Genomic DNA, 18,354 nt, shown 5'->3' with positions numbered 1-18,354 from the left:
TTTACTACGAATTTGTATAAAATTTAAGTAATCTTTTTGGTCGAATATAAAAGCATTTATCTTAAGTAATGTAATACATACATGTACCTACATGTATTAAGAAATTTTTTTCCATTCTTTCATGAGACCGTTCTTGATAAATCATAACGGAAAAGGAATCTGAGGTTTTAAAAGAGTGTCTTCCGAAGTTGATGGCCGGCAATTGCGTTAGTGGTATAGTAGGCCACCTGCGGAAGTGACAGCAGGAGTGGTAACCAGCAGATGCCGGAAAAAGCCACAGACCATGCACCCAGCATTCAGTTAACCTGAGTGGTTTGTGTGAGGTGTATCGGATTAAGTTTATAATGCTCGGTTTCGAAAATGTAATTGGTAGTGAATAAAAGAAAAATATGTTGTAAAAACACTCACTTAATAAAATTTGGAAATATTCACTAACTAATTAGAATGGACTTTTTTATAAATATGGATCTAACACACAGATATAGAAGATTTTGGTTTCCTAAGAGGTAAATTTACTATATCAATTTCATCAACTCATTTGTTATTGTTTTTTGCTAGTAATAAGTAAATTTGTTCTGCTACACATTTTTATTTTTATTGTTATGTAAATTATATAATGTACTAATATATTTTGAATTCTGATCATACAATAAATTGTATGAGTAGAACTGTTTGATAATTGATTTGATATTTCTACTTTATTTATTAAACACTTTTTATACGTATAATAAAACTTTGCCTAAAAAATTCAAAAACAATTTAAAAAAAAATATTTCAAAATTAAAAAAAAAATAGATGCAACTCAATATCTTTGTGGTCTGTTGGTCTAGTGTGTGGTTGTTTACATAACATTCATATACTTACATACATTTGGAGATTAACATTTTAAACAATTCTTTTAAATATTTTAAATAAATAAAACCACACTAAACATAAATAACATAAATATGTGCCTGGCCGTACCCATTCCGTTGCTTTCGTTGAACTTTGGCCCTGTTGGTTAAAATTTACTTTGTTGTCCTAAGTGGGCCGGCCAGTCTTGAGTATATTATATCGTCCATAAATGTTTTTGAACTTGGGTTACATTTCTCCATTTTTCTCCACTTTTTGTGAAAAATTGAGCGTTTTCTGTAATTTATACAAAGTAATAGGAATAGGGTAATTTTGTAAGAACAGAAAACTATTAATTATCGTGTAGATACTTATATAGTACCTATATCTAATATTTGTCTACATTTGGTTTTCAATTTTATTTCAGATTTTTATTTAATTTAAAATTGTCTCATATCATTAATCATTTATTTTGGCTTTGATTATTTTCTTTATGAAAACAGTCTGTCAATTAAAGAAAATTATTATGTAAATGTATCTGTAAAATGACTATCAGTTATAGATGACGTCACATCCACATGCAACAATATTCGCTCACAACTGCATAAATATTTAAGTATGCGTTAAAAGACTACTTGTATACTTAATTATACAAACGTGTGAAGCGGAAATCTATATCCCAGAACAATATATGTATGTAATATACCTATTCAGGGGGGAGTACTTTCCGGGACCCCAATTTATTATAAATTTATTTACATTTTGTTTTTTGATTAGCAATTATTGACTATTAATTTAATCAAACTTCTACAGCTGCTCAAATCGTGCAAATTTGACAATATTTCTCAAATTTATCATTGTTTTCATGACTATGCAACAGGTTACCGTAAAATGTAAAAACACAATAAAACAGGAGACCTACTTTTGTTTTAAGAGAACATATGGTCGTACGAGTCTAAATACTCTAAACGTCAAAAAATATTGTTTTCTTGACAGTTGATCATATGGTATGATGTTGGGTAAGCGCAATAAATAAAGGGCTAAAATTTGCCTAATAATGTTTCTAATTAATTTAATTATACAACAAACTATTGCCTTTTATTTCTATGCTTACAAAAAGAATATTTGAACTTGTTTCCGTGTTAATAAATAATAATATATCAATATGTTGCAATGATTTTTTTTTAATTTGTTTTTTGTACTTTTTAATTAATTAGTAACTCAAAAAGTGTTAAAAAACAGACACAAGAAGTATAGTTTAGAAGCAATTTATAACTTACTGGTTCACACATATTTTCATTAGATATTTTGCGGTTCAAATTTTTGCAGTCAACGTCTAATGGTCCCTAGTATTAAAATATTTTTTCTGCTTATTTTCTTTGGATTAAATTATTTTTATAAAAAAGGAAAAATTATATGTATTGATTTCAGTATCTTAATTTGATAATTAGAATTAAATCTATCGGTTAGTACATATTTTTACCCATTTCCATTTTGATGCAGATTCTTCTATCACGATAATTAGAAAATTATACCATTTTTATGAATAGAGATTTTAACTCGAATCCTAGATATTTGTAATCTAGATATATAGACTGGGTTAACGGCATTTTGTCCGAGACCTTCAATAGTAGCTGGCGGTCATGGTGAATGTCTCGAGCATTTCGCCAAGACGTCACCTTTCACATCCATATTAACAATAAACCACAATATTAAAGAAAGCAGATCGCAAAGTGTCGAAATGTCGAAAGTGCACTTTCTGCATATATCTGAGAAGAGAGAAAACAGTCAACATATTGCTTTTAATTTAAGTACATATTTTAAACGAATCTTATTAAAACAGTTATATGACAAACTTAAATTTAGAGATAATTATTAACGATAACGGAATTGTAACAAAAAAAACCTAATTTAGTATATGTATTAGTTTCTTCGTGGTCTCGTCTCTTCGTTCAGTACATTAACCCAACGCACAGGAAATGCGTTAGTTGTATCGTTATTTATTTACCTTGTTCGTTTGAACTAATTTTATGGGAATGACTCCCTCACTTCCTGTATGCGAAAAACATTGTATGTACATTTTCATATTAAATTAGGTTAATCTAAAATAATATAGATGTAGCCACTTAAAGTCAAACATGCACTTTTTTAAATATAATAAATGTTCACGTTGCTACCTTTTAATATGTGTATGTGCCTGTTTACTTATTAGTTAAACATATTTTTAATTTTTAGTTAAAAACAGTATTAATTAATATTAATTAATAGTAGATAAAATAGTATATTACACTCGTTTAATAGGACGTATTATCACATTCGTTCCATTAAAGCACTTCTCGCTACGCTCGTCGTGCTTTAAACACATCACACTCATGTGATAAAGCGTCTTATTAAACTCGTATAATAATATACTATTTATGATTTTACAGTAATTAAATCTTATTAAGTAGAAACTGTAGATAATCCTGAATGCTGTACACATTTTATAAATCTATGGTATTGCGATATAAACAGCAAATGCTGGTTCCAGAAAAGAAAAATCGCATGTCACAAGCACAGATAATACTGTGTGGAAACTACTTGTGGAATAAATTCATTATTGAATCATTTCAAAACTAATAACATTTGTCAAAAACGCTGAAACAGGTCAATTTTTATTTCTCAGAATGCTTATTTTAAGTTACTTCACTTGTTCATGACGTCATCAATTTTTCATCTATGACCTCACACTCATTTCTTTTAAATACAATGCAATAATTTTTGTTTTAGTTTGGAATAGTACTCTTAACAGCCTTTGCAACAAACGAGAACAGATTACGGCACAAATAGGTGCAGTAATTTAAAACCAGCGCACTTTAAAATAAAAGTTTACCTGTTTTAGCGTTTTACAAAAATATCATTCGTTTTAAATTACTGAATTTATTCCATAAGTAGTTCCACAAGGATACAAAAAGTACAAACAAAAGTTCAGTGTCTTTTGAGATTCTAATTTCACTGCAGACATAGTCTCTAAAAGCTTCTCTAAAAGCTACCTAATGTTTTTGGCACGTGCATTGCTAATTGGCAAATGTGTTGTTGTTACTTTTACTATTTATTATCACACCTTAGTTTCTAAAAAGTAGTAGGTATATAACATTCATTTGTCTCTACAGTCTATCAATGATTTTATGTACTAAACAGAAAATAACTAAAGATTTTTCTAAAAATTAATGCTGTGTGTTCGATTACATCTTTCTAGAATTTCAGTATAAAATTTAACAGTGTCATTTGCGAATTCTAAATACATACTACTTCCCTAAGGCCGGTATTTATAGTCCAAACTTAAGTTAGACACAATCTTGAGACAGACTTGAGTTCCGAATTGTGTTTTATAAACAACTAGAGGTCGCCCAGCGGTCGAAATTCGACCGTTTTCATTAAATTTTTAAGTTTGAATGTTACTGAGGTTTTTTTATCAAAGAGTATGCCTCTATAATTATCGCATATAATTTTTTTGAATTTTGTTTTGTTACGTCAGCTGCGAGCGTTTACAAATACGTCATTATGCACTAATTTTCGAGTTATTTGAAAAATACGAACGATAGGAAAAATGAGGTATAGTTTGGCTATGCCATATTTAAAAAACAATAACGCGTTTTTTGACATTTCGTTTTTTATTGCCATACTGGCCAGGTTTCGCCAAGGCTACACAGTTAATTTGCCCATCTTTTTCAAATTATACATATAAAATTTAAATAAAAAATTAATACAAAAAATGAAAAATGAAATAAAGAACACGTGTTTCGTATTTTTTATACCAATATTTTTTACTGAAACGAAAAAACTGGGCGTTTAAAAAAATAAAATGTTGTCCATTGAACTTAAAATAAAATTTCATCGTTTGCTAAATGTCCTTGGCCGTTATATTCGGAAATATAAAATCTCAAACCATTGAATGATGATCGAACGCTACTTGCTGCGACGTACAATTGGCTGCCTCAATAAAATTGCAATTTTTTCGAATGTTTGTTTTTGAGACTTATTTATTGTCATCGCAAATGCAGCTATAATTGGAAATTGACTTCTTTGAAAATTAAATGGTAAAATAGTACCTGAATATCTTAAATTTATACGTGGAATCAAAATTCTCTTATCGCGTTCGGTTCCAGTTAAAACTTCGCAATCAATAGCATTGTGATGTATAAACTTGATGCGTGTTCTTGTTCCATAGGCTAATGCTTCCTTTGTATTTAAGTTTCTGATCGGTAAAACGTGCAATTAAATTTCAATACTAACTTATGTGGTAGCAAACCACTAATAGTCAAAGAATTTTGTATTTCACTCCAAAGATTTTTTTTTATGAATAATCTAAATAAACTCCCTCTTGGAGTGGATTTCACGGCGGGGGAATTAAATCAATTACAAATCACCCACTCCGCATTCGCTCTAAATTCACTACGCATTTACTCCGCTAATTTTTTACAGTGTATGAACGTAATACACAGGTGTCTCCGAAAAAGAATTTGAGTCCATAACTCCTTTATTTATCGAACGATTGTAATTATGTATACACCAAATTAAATGGCCCTAAATATGCTATAAAAAGCCCTAATAAATTCACATATAGGTCCAAGGACTTCAGGGCTAAACTGTCAAAATATTTTTTTTCAATTACGAACACATAATTTTTTTAACACTTCTGATAGAGATTTTTTATTCTAAAAAGTACAGTGTATCACAAGTGTACACTTACTTACCCAAAAACCGAAAAAAAGTTAAAAAATGCTACTATCGTCGATGCTTAAACTGCGCTCTGTATGTGCAATCCCAAATGTTATTACACATTTGTCATTTGTTTTTCCAACTAACTTAATTTGGTTAATTTATTACATTGTAACGCCATGAATTGTGTCTGAGTTTTCAACGGCCGCAACTGTATCTATTACAAATTACAAGTATCTACGTCTTTAATGTTCCTAAATGAATGTTTGGACTATGACTTTACATCGCGAAGCTACCTTACATTTTATGTTTTGACTAGCTCATACTAGGCAGTCAAACTGCCGAAGCGAGGTTAAAACTAATGCACGTTTTGAATAAGCCAATTGGAAGCTGCTATGTAAAATACGCGGGCACTAGGGGGCGGTTTTATTACTATATCTGTTGGTTGCCCCGAGTGTAGACATAATGAGATTCGTATATACTTCCACTCCAGCAGGCATAACGCGGGAAAGTCCTAACGCAGTCGGTTTTTGTTAAAATCCCTTAGTAGTTAGTTAGTATAAATTACATTGATTATTTACGCAATAAAAATATGGTAATGCATTATTTCAGTACTGCTGTAATTGCATTCAAGGGCACTGCCGTGAAATTAGAATACTGTGTACGTCCGGTGCAAATTTACATTTTTGTACTTGTAGTCTCATTCTGATAAAAGCAAATCACTGTTTCTACTAAAAGTTTAATTCACAAAGAATTTTGTTGCTGAACCAGTAACAGAACTCATCATGATGAACAATTTTTCTATGTACCACTTTTTCCAAATCGGCAATTTTTTTTACATTTACACATGTTAGAATGAAATTGAAAAGGAATTGATTCCACAGCATTCGATTCTTTATTGACGATGTCAAATTCTACAATAAAATTAGTCTTGATTTAAAAAAAAAATAATATTTTGGTCAGCCGAAATGTCTAATACAAATGTTGTACGGGAGGTATTTTGCGGCGCTCCAACTAGTTGTCGCGCCTGAAAATTCACCTCCCGTACTCTAATGTAAATAACTCTATGCGCACCCTCACCAAACCACAAGAGGGTGCAAATGCTTTAAAAAGTCAAAACTTCAAAATAAAGTAATCTCAATAATCTAAAATCAGTCAAAGCAGTGTCATTTTTATATTGCTATTTTGTAATTCAAAATGAAGCTGTGTAGCGTTCACAAATGATATACCGGTACCGGTGCTAAGATTGCTAAATTTGTTGATGAAAGAAACAAGCAAAATGTATGTAGAAAACAATCAAGAAATTGAAAAAATAATAATACTCAAAGTCCAAGAGATTATACCACTATTTGATACACCTCATCTTATTAAAGGAACCAGTGAAACGGCCCGTGCTTACGCACGCAGCAATATAATATTAGAAAATTAGGAGTATTTTATTTATTATTACCTAAGTATCTGACATCTCTTCTCTTCTTCTTTCCTGTGACAAACTGCTTCTTTCTCTATGTGTCTCTCTTTCGCTATTACTTTGCTGATAATTTAATCTTCTGCGCACATTTTGGATATCTCTTTCTTCTTGGCTTCCTTGTTCCCGCCTACATCTTTGTCGTTCTCTATTTGCTGCTTTTTGTCGCTCAAGTTCGTCTAAATCCATTATTATAATATATTAATATATTAATCCATTATTATAATATTTTTCTTATAAAATTAATCACAGGTTTTACTGTCAAAAGAGACTTGTTTCGTGGGTGCCGCCATGTTGTGACACGAAACGGACATCTATTTGCATTATACACGGTTATTATAAATGATTGTAGTCCAAGTAGGGGTAAAAACTGACTGTAAAATCTATGGTTGCTGCTCCACATAAAAAACATCAAAATGGTGTGAATAAATGAGTACACACCGTTCACACACGGGAGTTAAATTGGGTGCAAAACAGCTCAATATTTTTAAAATTGATTGCAAAATAAGTCAATATTTTGGATTCAATCCTTAATTTAAAAAAATTAATAAAATTCTCATCACCGTACTGTTCACCTGAAAAATGACAGCAACAGCGACAAAAATTGAGAGTTCACATGAAATCGGCAAAAATTTCATAACATGGGCATGGCCTGCTTCGACTACAAACATTTATAATAACCCTGAAGTATTAAAGATAAGAAATATGTAATATTTTAGCAAAAGATTTGGTTTGAGAAGTAAACGGAGAAATTTTAAGTGCGAAATAGAACCATATAGTGGACGTTTACTTTAATGATTCAGCTTGGAGTGAATTAAGAACCCTCCACAAAATTACGGACATGCATGTAATGCCAGATAGGATCCAAAAGATGTCCTATGCAATTCAAGTTTTGAGTCATTATATGGTTTCAGCTATTAACAGTGGTAATTTCTAATAACATTATTGTTAATAATTTAACTAACAGGTAGAAACAACCTGAATCATGAAGACTTGGGAACTTCAAAAAGAATAACTTTTTTTGACAGACTTTTTGATAGTCTGAAGGGAGGGACACTTCGTCCACGTTGCGAGAAACCTCTTTCTGGTGGAGTTTACAAAAATTCGGGCCACAAAATTTTGGCAGGAAACAGTCCTAAACTTCGCAATATTTACTTTGTAGACAATTTTGGAAAAAAATAGCACCTCCTTCCATAAAAAAATTGAATAAAAACATTGGAAGGATTTTTGGATTTAGTTATACAAAAGTTTAGTAGAAAGTAACAAGTGTAAGTTTTTTTTACCTTGCGCTCTAAATCAAGATGTTATTGAAAATTACTTTGGAAAGATTAGAAATCAAAGAAGCCGAGCTATAAATCCAACAGCTATACAGTTTCGAGAAAGTTTTAAATCACTCTTGATTCGAAATTTTTGTGGAACAAAATCAATAGGAACAAACTGCGAAAAAACTAATATCTCAGATTTATTCAGTATACGTGGATTTACGTACTCGTATTATCTTACATTAAGGGGTTAACTTTAATTTTAAGTGGCAATGATACGAGAACGTTACCATTTAGAAATAATATTCATAAAAATGCAGCAGAACTGTATAAAAAACGGTTGAAAGTAAACTATCGAAAGTATTGCTGGCGTTTTAATTTGCTGTGAAAATTTGTAGTGATTATTTCCATCACTATAGCAACACAGAAAATGGTCCAATGAGAATTTTACTTTTGTTTGTCTCCAGAGCACTTAAGTCAGTTTTTGTTGACTTAAGCCTACCTAAGCGAAGAGCTTTGTTCGATTTTCTCCGTGATCCACAATTCGTTAAATCCAAATTGACTTACCTTTTAATGAGGACCGTGAAGAGACCATGGACCGATTGGCATGGGTGGAATTCAACGATAATTTTGGACTTCGGTGCCACTTCAATTAAGTGGGTGTCACGACACGAGACGATGATTACGAAACGAGGTGTTTTCACTAAGACGGTCAAATTCGAAGTCACTCTTTCTTCCAAAAATGTCCCTCACCGGCGGGGTAGGTTTCGTCAACCCCGATTTTGCACAACATTGTGAATCGGTTAACGCGCAATAACCAATGAAAGAGGGTGCAACTATTTTTGAATTGAATTTTTAAAAACTAACTTAAACTACGCGCCAAAACTAAACCGAACAAAACCAAACAAAAGTAAGTGAAACAACTAAAATTAACTATGTATGTATACAGTGTGGAAACCACTTATGGAATAAATTCAGTAATTGCAAAACTAATGACATTTGTCAAAAACGCTGAAACAGGTCGATTTTTATTTCTCATGGTGCTTATTTTAAGTTGCTTCGCTTGTTCATGACGTCATCCATTTTTGAGCTAGGACGTCATCACCATTTTTTTTTAAATGACAACACTGACTTTTTTCTTCTTTTTCTGATAGACCTTACTACTACCTAAACAATTAATGAAAAAAATTGGTACTATCGCGGCCATCCAAAAGTGAACGTTTTTTTTTTATAGTTTGATTTTTACTTTAAATCATAGGCGTCCTAAAATGTCAAAGTTTGACACTAGCGTTAAAAAAATTATTGAAACATTTTTTTTTAAATGCTACATCTTACTCCGATTCAGACAACTAGGGCTATTGAAAAGCTAGAAGAAAATTGGTCGTTGGCTGCTGTGGCGAGAGAATTACATTGCAGTAAGACTTGCTTCTTCAATATAAAGAGTTGTTGGCAAGAAAACAGGCTTGAGAGGCCAATACGAATAGGTGTTAGAAAGATCTCTTTACTAAAGTTTACTTTCATTTTAATAATGTATTAATTACTTCCAGCCTCATTTTTATTAAACATTATTTATTACAACTTTTTATCATTAAAATAGTAACGTCTGTTGCACGAACGCCAATGAATACAGCCTGATTTAATCTAATGAAAAATACGGAAATTTTCGCAAGCTATCGTTCACTTTTGGATGGCCGCGATTGTACCTTAGATAACAATTTTTTTGAGAAAATGACAAATTTTACTTCAAAAATTTAATTTAATTTTTAATGTAAAAATTTTAATTGACCTTAAACAGAAACAAACAAACATCTAAGGTTAACAATAAAATGTAACGCAAATGTTAAAATTATCCCCCGCCAACTTTTGGCACTGTACACCGCGCTCAATAATGTCAGGGCTGATTTGTTCCATTTCAGCGCGAATTCTCTGTCATGAATCTTCTAAATTGTTTGATCTATTAAAGTAAACCCTCGATTTTAAATAACCACATAGAAAAAAAAATAAGTACATTAAAAATTAAATTAAATTTTTGAAATAAAATTTGTTATTTTCTCAAAAAAATTGTTATGTAAGGTACCAATTTTTTTCATTCATCGTTTAGGTAGTAGGAAGGTCTATCATAAAGAGAAGCAAAAAGTGGGATTGTCATTTAAAAAAATTGGTGATGACGTCATAGCTCAAAAATGGATGACGTCATGAACAAGTGAAGTAACTTAAAATAAGCATTATTAAAAACAAAAATCGACCTGTTTCAGCGTTTTCGGCAAATGTCATTAGTTTTGAAATTACTGAATTTATTCCATGAGTAATTTCCACACTGTATAGAAAACCCAACAACTTTTGAAGCAATCATTTTTGTTTATCTCGGATACAAATTCGCTTCCTCTTGTCACATTTGACAGTTCATTTTATAATTTAATGAAAATGACTTCTTGGTCGATAAATAATAAGATATTGTCGTTGTTTGTTGTTTTTTTTATTCTGGAAATAATCTCAACAAATGTAACTCGACCTTGTCTTTTTCGATCGGATAAATTTTGTAATTTATCTACTCAAACTTTTTGTGTTTGATAAATTTACTCATTGAATTGGACATTTTTCTTCAAAGATTAACCAGAAGAAAAATGTCCAATTCAAATTCGTAAATTTATCACCAAAAAGTTTTTGTGAAATAAAAAAATTCATCCGATTAAAAAACAAGGTCTTGTTACATTATTATCGAAGATAAAATAACAGGACCTAAATTTTTTATCGCATAAATTTTTCAATTTTACGAAAACTTTTAGCTTTGACAATTTTACGCGCTAAAGCTCTCGGGTCTAACCAGAATAAAAATGCCCAAATTCAACGAGTAAAATTGTCTAAAGCAAAAATGTTTCAGTGAAAATTGGAAAATTTATCAGATCATCACGTGACGTGAATACGAATAATCTCCGTCAGAGGGCATAGTGTTTATCATTAATCAATTGAATTGATGAAATAAGTTAATCAATTGCTTTAATAATTTGGTTTATTTATTTCAGAACAAGCGAGCTAATAGCTTTAATGGCTATTTCAGTTACATTATTTCTTTTTATACATACAAGGGACCTACACACTAGATTGAAAGAAATGGAAATTAGACTTCAACCTGAAGATGTTGGATCTGTTAATCAGATAGGTAAGTAATAATAAATCCTATTTGGACATTGACATACATAATTTACGAGTACCTACATTTGAAATGCAAAGATAAAACAATTTAACAAAATATTCTGAGTGAATTAAGAAAATTTTGGCAATACCAAATGTTTTGTCGAAGGACTAGTCGTTTATTTCGTAACACTAAATATTTATTAGGTTTAAAATACAAGGGGGTTATGGTGTATTGGTTGAGAATTGAATCTTGATTGTCTTCTTCTTGTTGTTGGCAATTTTTCTTTCTTCAAGAAGATGACAATCAAGATTCAATTCTCAACCAATACACCATGGGCGTATCCGAGTATCTCCCGGTGGTCACTTCTTTACCTGCATAACCCTTTTTGGGCGTATCTGAGTTCCTCCCGGTGGTCACTTCTTTACCTGCATAACCCTTTTTAACGGACGAGTTCCTCCCGAGGTTGTCGGGGATTACTGCGATAGGTAGTCGACGGGTGGTAGCCGGACTAGATTATAGGTATTTTGCTTGAAATTGGCAATAAACACACTGATGAGAGGGAGAAACAATTTTATTTACAAGGGTAAATTAAAATGACATACGGCATTTACAAATTGTACTCTATTTATGTACATGATATGAGTATACAGTGAGTTTTTTTTAAGGCCATAGGGTTTTACATGCTAATTTTTCAACCCTCTGTTAACTTTATTTTTATGAAAATTACACAAAGCCTAGCACTGTTTTTATATTAAACAATAACATTATCTAGTCATTAAAAAAAAAACTCAAGGTATATCTATTTTTGCAATAAAAAAACTTTTGAACACATCTGCAACGTATACGGTTATCACTTATTACATAACTTTCTGGCTTGACAAAATTTCGCACCATTCACTACAAGTTTGCCTTTTTCACAAATAGCCCGATTTCAAGTTAGGGTGACAAATAGATGGTGCAGCGCAAATGTGTAGCTATCTTTGTCCTACACATTAATTACTAATATGCGTCATCTTTCTCAAACTTGCAATTTTGTGCCGTTACCATGACAATACAAGTTGCAAGTCAACTTGAAATCGGCCTCTCAGTTTCCATGCTGACGCTTTTAAAGAAACTAGAGGTCGCCCAGCGGTCGAAATTCGACCGTTTTCATTAGATTTTTAAGTTTGAACGTTTCGAGTTATTTGAAAAATACGAACGATAGGAAAAATGAGATATAGTTAGGTTATGCCATATTTAAAAAACAAAAACGCGTTTTTTGACATTTCCTTAGGTTTTTTTATTGCTATACTGGCCAGGTTTCGCCAAGGCTACACAGTTGATTTACCTATCTTTTTCAAATTATATTAAATTGAAATAAAAATTTAATACAAAAAATGGAAAATGAAATACGTGTTTCGTATTTTTTATACCTATATTTTTATTGAAACAAAAAAACCGGGCGGTTAAAAAAATAAAATGTTGTCCATTGAACTTAAAACAAAATTTCATCGTTTGCTAAATGCCTTTGGCAATTATATTCGGAAGTATAAAATCTCAAACAAATGAATGGTCGAACCCTACTTGCTGCGGCGTACAATTGAAAACTGGATTGCAATTGCAATTGCAAATTGCAATTTTTTCGAATGTTATTGTTATTGTCATCGCAAATGCAGCTATAATTGGAAATTGACTTCTTTGAAAATTAAATGGTAAAATACTACCTGAATATGTTAATTTTATGCGTGAAATCAAAATTCTCGGATTGCGTTCGGTTCCAGTTAAAACTTCGGAATCAATAGCATTGCGATGCATAAACTTGATGTGTATTCTTGTTCCATAGACTAATGCTTCCTTTGCATTTAAGTTTCTGATCAGTAAAACGTGCAATTAACTTTCAATACTAACTTATGTGGTGGCAAACCACTGATAGTCAAAGAATTTTGTATATCACTCTGAAGAGTTTTTTTTATGAATAATCTAAATAAACTCCATCTTGGAGTTGATTTCACTGCGGGGGGATTAAATCAATTACAAATCATCCACTCCGCATTTGCTCCAAATTCACTCCGCATTTATCCTCCTTTATTTATCGGAGGATTTTAATTATTTATACACCAAATTAAATGGTTCTAAATAGACTACAAAAAGCCCTAATAAATTCACATACGTAGGTCCAAGGGCTTCAGGGCTAAACTGTCAAAATATTTTTTGTAAAATGTCAACACATAATTTTTTTTAACACTTCTGATAGAGATTTATATTCTAAAAGGAACAGTGTATCACAAGTGTACACTTACCTACCCAAAATACAAAAAAACTTAAAAAATACTACTATCGTGGAGCTTAAACTGTGCTCTGTACGTGCAGTTAAAAAACTGCCAGAAAAAATTACTCGTCCTACGGTTTTTTTCGTTAAATTGCCAGGCAACAAAATTCTCATTGAAATGTCAAGTTTACTTCGACAAAAAAAAGCTCTCGTGTAATTATTATTAAGTGACAATCCAACTCGAAAATTTTTAACCAATCGAATTGCAGCATTTTTCAAATTTGGACCAATCAAATTGATTTATAGTGAAAAAACACCGAGTAGAGTGAAAAAACAACCAGCTGAGTGAAAAAACAACTAGTGGTTTTTCAGCGAAAAAATTTATGTCAAAATGAAACGTCAAATTTATTAGGTCAACTCAATAAAAATTTTCTCGGTGGATTGGTCAAGTCGAATACAATTCGTGGTCTAATTTTTTCTGCAAAATTTGTCATTTAAGACATTCGTAGCTTTTGCTTTTGGAAAATTACACTCGTCTCCTTCGTCGACTCGTGTAATTTTCGTTGCAAAAGCTACTCATGTCTTAAATGACAAATTTTGTCGGAAAAAATTAGACCACTTATTGTATTATATATGAAAAAATGTATGTCAAAATTTAACGTCCAAATTATTAGGTCAACTCGATAAAAATTTTCTCGGTGGATTGTCAAGTCGAATACAATTCGTGGTCTAATTTTTTCTGTAAAATTTGTCATTTAAGACATTCGTAGCTTTTGCTGTTGGAAAAGCTACTCATGTCTTAAATGACAAATTTCGTCGGAAAAAATTAGACTTATTGTATTATACATATATTATAATTAACAAAAATTATTTCAGAATTATACAAAAAGGAACTGTCAAGTGATTGTCAATAATGCCAAGAGTGACTAGATTTCATAGTAAATAAAGGTATCAAATTCCCTCATGTTATGAAAACAGTTGATATTGACCAATAGTGTGCCGAATATCGCGAAAAAATCTAGTCATCGTCAGAAAATGCGTCTTCCGCCGACAAAAATCTCCTTTCCGGTGAAAAACAACGTTGACAAGACTTTTGTTTTTGTTGGTAACACAAATTGATGAACAAAATGTCAGAAAATTATTTTGACATTTTTCGAAATGGATTTAAAAAATCGTTTTAGAAACGACTCCAGCAGTGATATTGACTACAGTGTGAAAACAATTTGGAATACAACAGGTAAATTGTTGCAGGAAAAGTGCCACGATGAATATAAACAAACCTTTAATCCGTTTTGTGATGTTGTTCCGAATGTTTGTTTGAATTGTTCATTCGGGAATTTGTCTAGCCAAATATAACTCGACTTCCCATTTTTTTTTTTTGGGAAAATTTTGATTTTATTAGACTCAAAGTTTGTTGCTTTAGGCACGCAACAAACTTTTCATCATAAAATCAAAATTTTTCGAAAAAATGGGAAGTCTTGTGATATTGTTTCTGAATAACGTATTACTGGCTGTATTTAACTTTCGTTGGAGTCGGAAAGCTATGTGAATCAGTCTGTATGGTCATCATTTAAATGTCAGTGTCATTAAAACATCAATTACACATTTGGATTTTGATGTGACAGAAAAGTGATGGCTAGTTTTTATTGCCGGCCATTGTACCATCGTGATCATAAAAAACGACTACACTAGAAATTTGTGCCGTGTAAATTTGAATGAATTTTACATTGTCACTATTTAATTTTCAACATTTCAATAACGTCATCGTGACAATTGAAAAATCTCGCAATTAACAGATTATTAAAAAAAATATCTGCAAACCCGAATTCATGATGGTGGTACAGTTACGGCCATGGAATTTCGTCAGTTATTTTACTGTCAATTCGAAAAAACTTATATAGCCTAAGCTGTACTGTCATTATGACTGACATTCAAAATTTTTGTGACGGAAATTCTATCACGCACAATAAAAATCAAAAGGCCACGAGTAACGTTTTTGACATCCATGTCAAATATTGAGGTTGACAAACTATGACAAATCTCGGTACGTTCACTCAACCTAAATTTTCAAAAAAATCACAGTGCCGTCCCAAGTTAACTGCAGGTATAACCTGTTTCAAAAATCCACCACCTGTTGAATTATGTTGGCAGAAACAAAGAAATCCCTATTGATCAGGTATTGCCAAGTAGACAATTAATTGACAAATTGACAAAACCAAATTTACATTTACAATTTTCGTTTCGCGGTTTTTTTGCAACCAACTGCACAACCAAAACGACTGTCAACAGTTTTCTTTCATAACCCCACTTTTTCCGACACTTGCAAACACACTAAAAACAAAAGTTGGCGACGTTATCGGTTGTATTTTCGAGGTCGAATGCATTGTTGGTAGATTTTTGATTATGAAACAGATTATAGTCGTTTTTTATAATCACGATGGTACATATTTTTTATACAAAAAGCAACTAATTATGTACAGTCGATGGACAAATAAAATTGGGACAAAAATGACAATCACATAAATTCGAAATTTACAAATCTCCATCGTTTAATTACGGCTTTATCACAAATAAGTTAAATTTGGTGACATATTATATAGCCACTGACCAATATATTGACAATTCAATAGTCTGATTTCCATAGATTAAGTTTTAAGTGTCCCAGTTTTATTTGTCCATCGACCGTACCTACAATTACAAAAAATGGCAGTTACATTTAGATCAAAGCTCCTAACTAGGTATATCCGTATATCCATAGCTAGAACTTGGTTTCAAAAACAATTTTTTCTACTTTGGTATCATAAATGAGTCTTTGTGAAACTAAAAGTTGACACAACAACAGGAACTTTTTGTGAAACTGTTTTTGTTTTTTTATACGTAGCTACTGTCGCGAGCAAAAACACAAAAGTTCCTAGATGATTTCATAATTAGATTTTTGAGTTTTTATCAAATTAATGCGACCAAAGTACCGTGTGAGCAACAAGTACTGATTGAGTTGGCAATAAATTCTGGTGATTTTTGGTGACTTTTATGTCATGTTCCAACGAGAAAACCATTTTATTAATAAAGGATTACAAAAACCAAGACGTTTAAATTTGAAATGTATACCAGCTGTCAATAATGTCAATAAAACAAAGCGAAATAGGTACAATTCACAGTCTTGAAAATTTTATGTAAAATTTTTTTTTGCCAACTGAAACAGTTATTGTTGCTCACCCTGTAGAAAAAATAGTATATTACACTCGTTTTATAAAACGCACTGTGATACTCGTTCTGTTGGAGCACTCCTCACTGAGTTCGTCTTGCTCCAACCAACAATCAAGCGTCTTATAAAACTCGTATAATAATATACTATCGTGCGTTCATTTAAATGTACCTACCTATCCTCAAAGTAGGCGTTGAAGACTCGATTGTGAACGTACAGTTAATTTCAAAATTATACTCCATTCTTTATCTTGGTGAGTGGTCTTTGGGAAATTTTCAGCCGTCAAGTTGAATTTAGGGATCTTTGAAAGTTCCAATGGAAAAGTGCGTTGGTAGTTGTTGAAAAATATTCAAATATTACAATAATGTACTTACAGAGACGCCGCAAACTCTTTCTATTTATTATTTTCCGGGTTAAATTGCTCATCATTCGTACGCACCGAGACGACAGACGACCGAGACATAACCTCAAACGTGTCATCTTCATATCGCATCGTTTTCTAAAATTTTAATAACTTGCTTGGGAATTTCAAAATGTTCTAGGCCGGCCACACATTTTCCGGTCAAATTTGGTCCGGTTTATGGTTTAAGAATCCGGTTAATTTATCACCCCCAAACTTCTTTGCAATATTGCCCGGCACGGGACGGGATGACGGGAATAATGTTCGGTCGACGGTCGGATGGATTGACCGACGACGGACGCCGATAATTTTCATATCGAGAACGCTTAAATTTAAGAATCGATGTGTACGGTTTATACAGGGTGGTCCCGAAATTAACCTGCCAAAAAAATTCTGGGTCATTAGAAGGATCTAACAAGTCCAAAAAACCCCCCTTCGTTAGGTCCAAAATAATGGGGATAAATTAACCCCTATCCACACCCATTCGACGCTGCTGACCACAAAAATACGTACCTACTCAGGAATTAATTGTTGGTGTTTGTAAGGATGACAGTATCTAAGCAACACAGGTACCTGTATCGTTTATGACAAATCTCAAATCTGACAAACTAAATCAAATTAATGACATTTATTGAAAACGCTGTACACTGCGTGCGTTAATTCACCAGCTTATTTAGGTACAAAAGCTGATTTTGTCGACTGAGATATAAATAAAGTGGTGTTCCTCAATGTGTAAATAAATGTATAGGTAGTGTGTGCAAAATTGTGGAAGAACTGTGTAATAAGAGTATCGTCTTAATTGTGGTTAAATAGGCACAATAATGTATTGAATAAATTTATTTACACTTTACATATTCGTACTTTCAACTCTAACTGAGCATATCTACTAACTAATGAAAGGTAAACTAGACTAGAAACATTATTTTATAATAAATGTTCTGTGTGCCTTCCGTTGGCATTTAAGCACATTTGAGTACGCTGGTACCAATTTTCATAAACTGAATTCAGCATTTCTGGGTTTTTACGAATCTGGTTCGCGGCGTCTGTTACGCGTTTCTGGAGTTGGCTTTTTGTATTTATTTCAACTTCGTATACCAAATCTT

At 31.9% G+C, this 18,354-nt stretch overlaps 1 protein-coding gene across 1 annotated transcript in view; it reads left to right on the top strand.

Annotated features, from left to right (window-relative positions):
* The first annotated feature begins 285 nt into the window (after positions 1–285).
* pip (heparan sulfate 2-O-sulfotransferase pipe) overlaps positions 286–18,354 on the top strand; it is a 37,696-nt gene continuing 19,627 nt past the window's right edge. The window contains exons 1-2 of the mRNA XM_069042927.1: positions 286–506; positions 11,286–11,422. Of these exons, the coding sequence (XP_068899028.1) occupies positions 445–506; positions 11,286–11,422 (199 nt within the window). The 5' untranslated portion in view covers positions 286–444. The remainder of the gene's footprint in view (positions 507–11,285; positions 11,423–18,354) is intronic.

The sequence above is a fragment of the Tenebrio molitor genome, chromosome 1 (genome assembly GCF_963966145.1).
Source record: "Tenebrio molitor chromosome 1, icTenMoli1.1, whole genome shotgun sequence".
NCBI classification, from domain to species: domain Eukaryota; kingdom Metazoa; phylum Arthropoda; class Insecta; order Coleoptera; family Tenebrionidae; genus Tenebrio; species Tenebrio molitor.
This window is presented reverse-complemented; position numbering and strand designations above follow the sequence as displayed.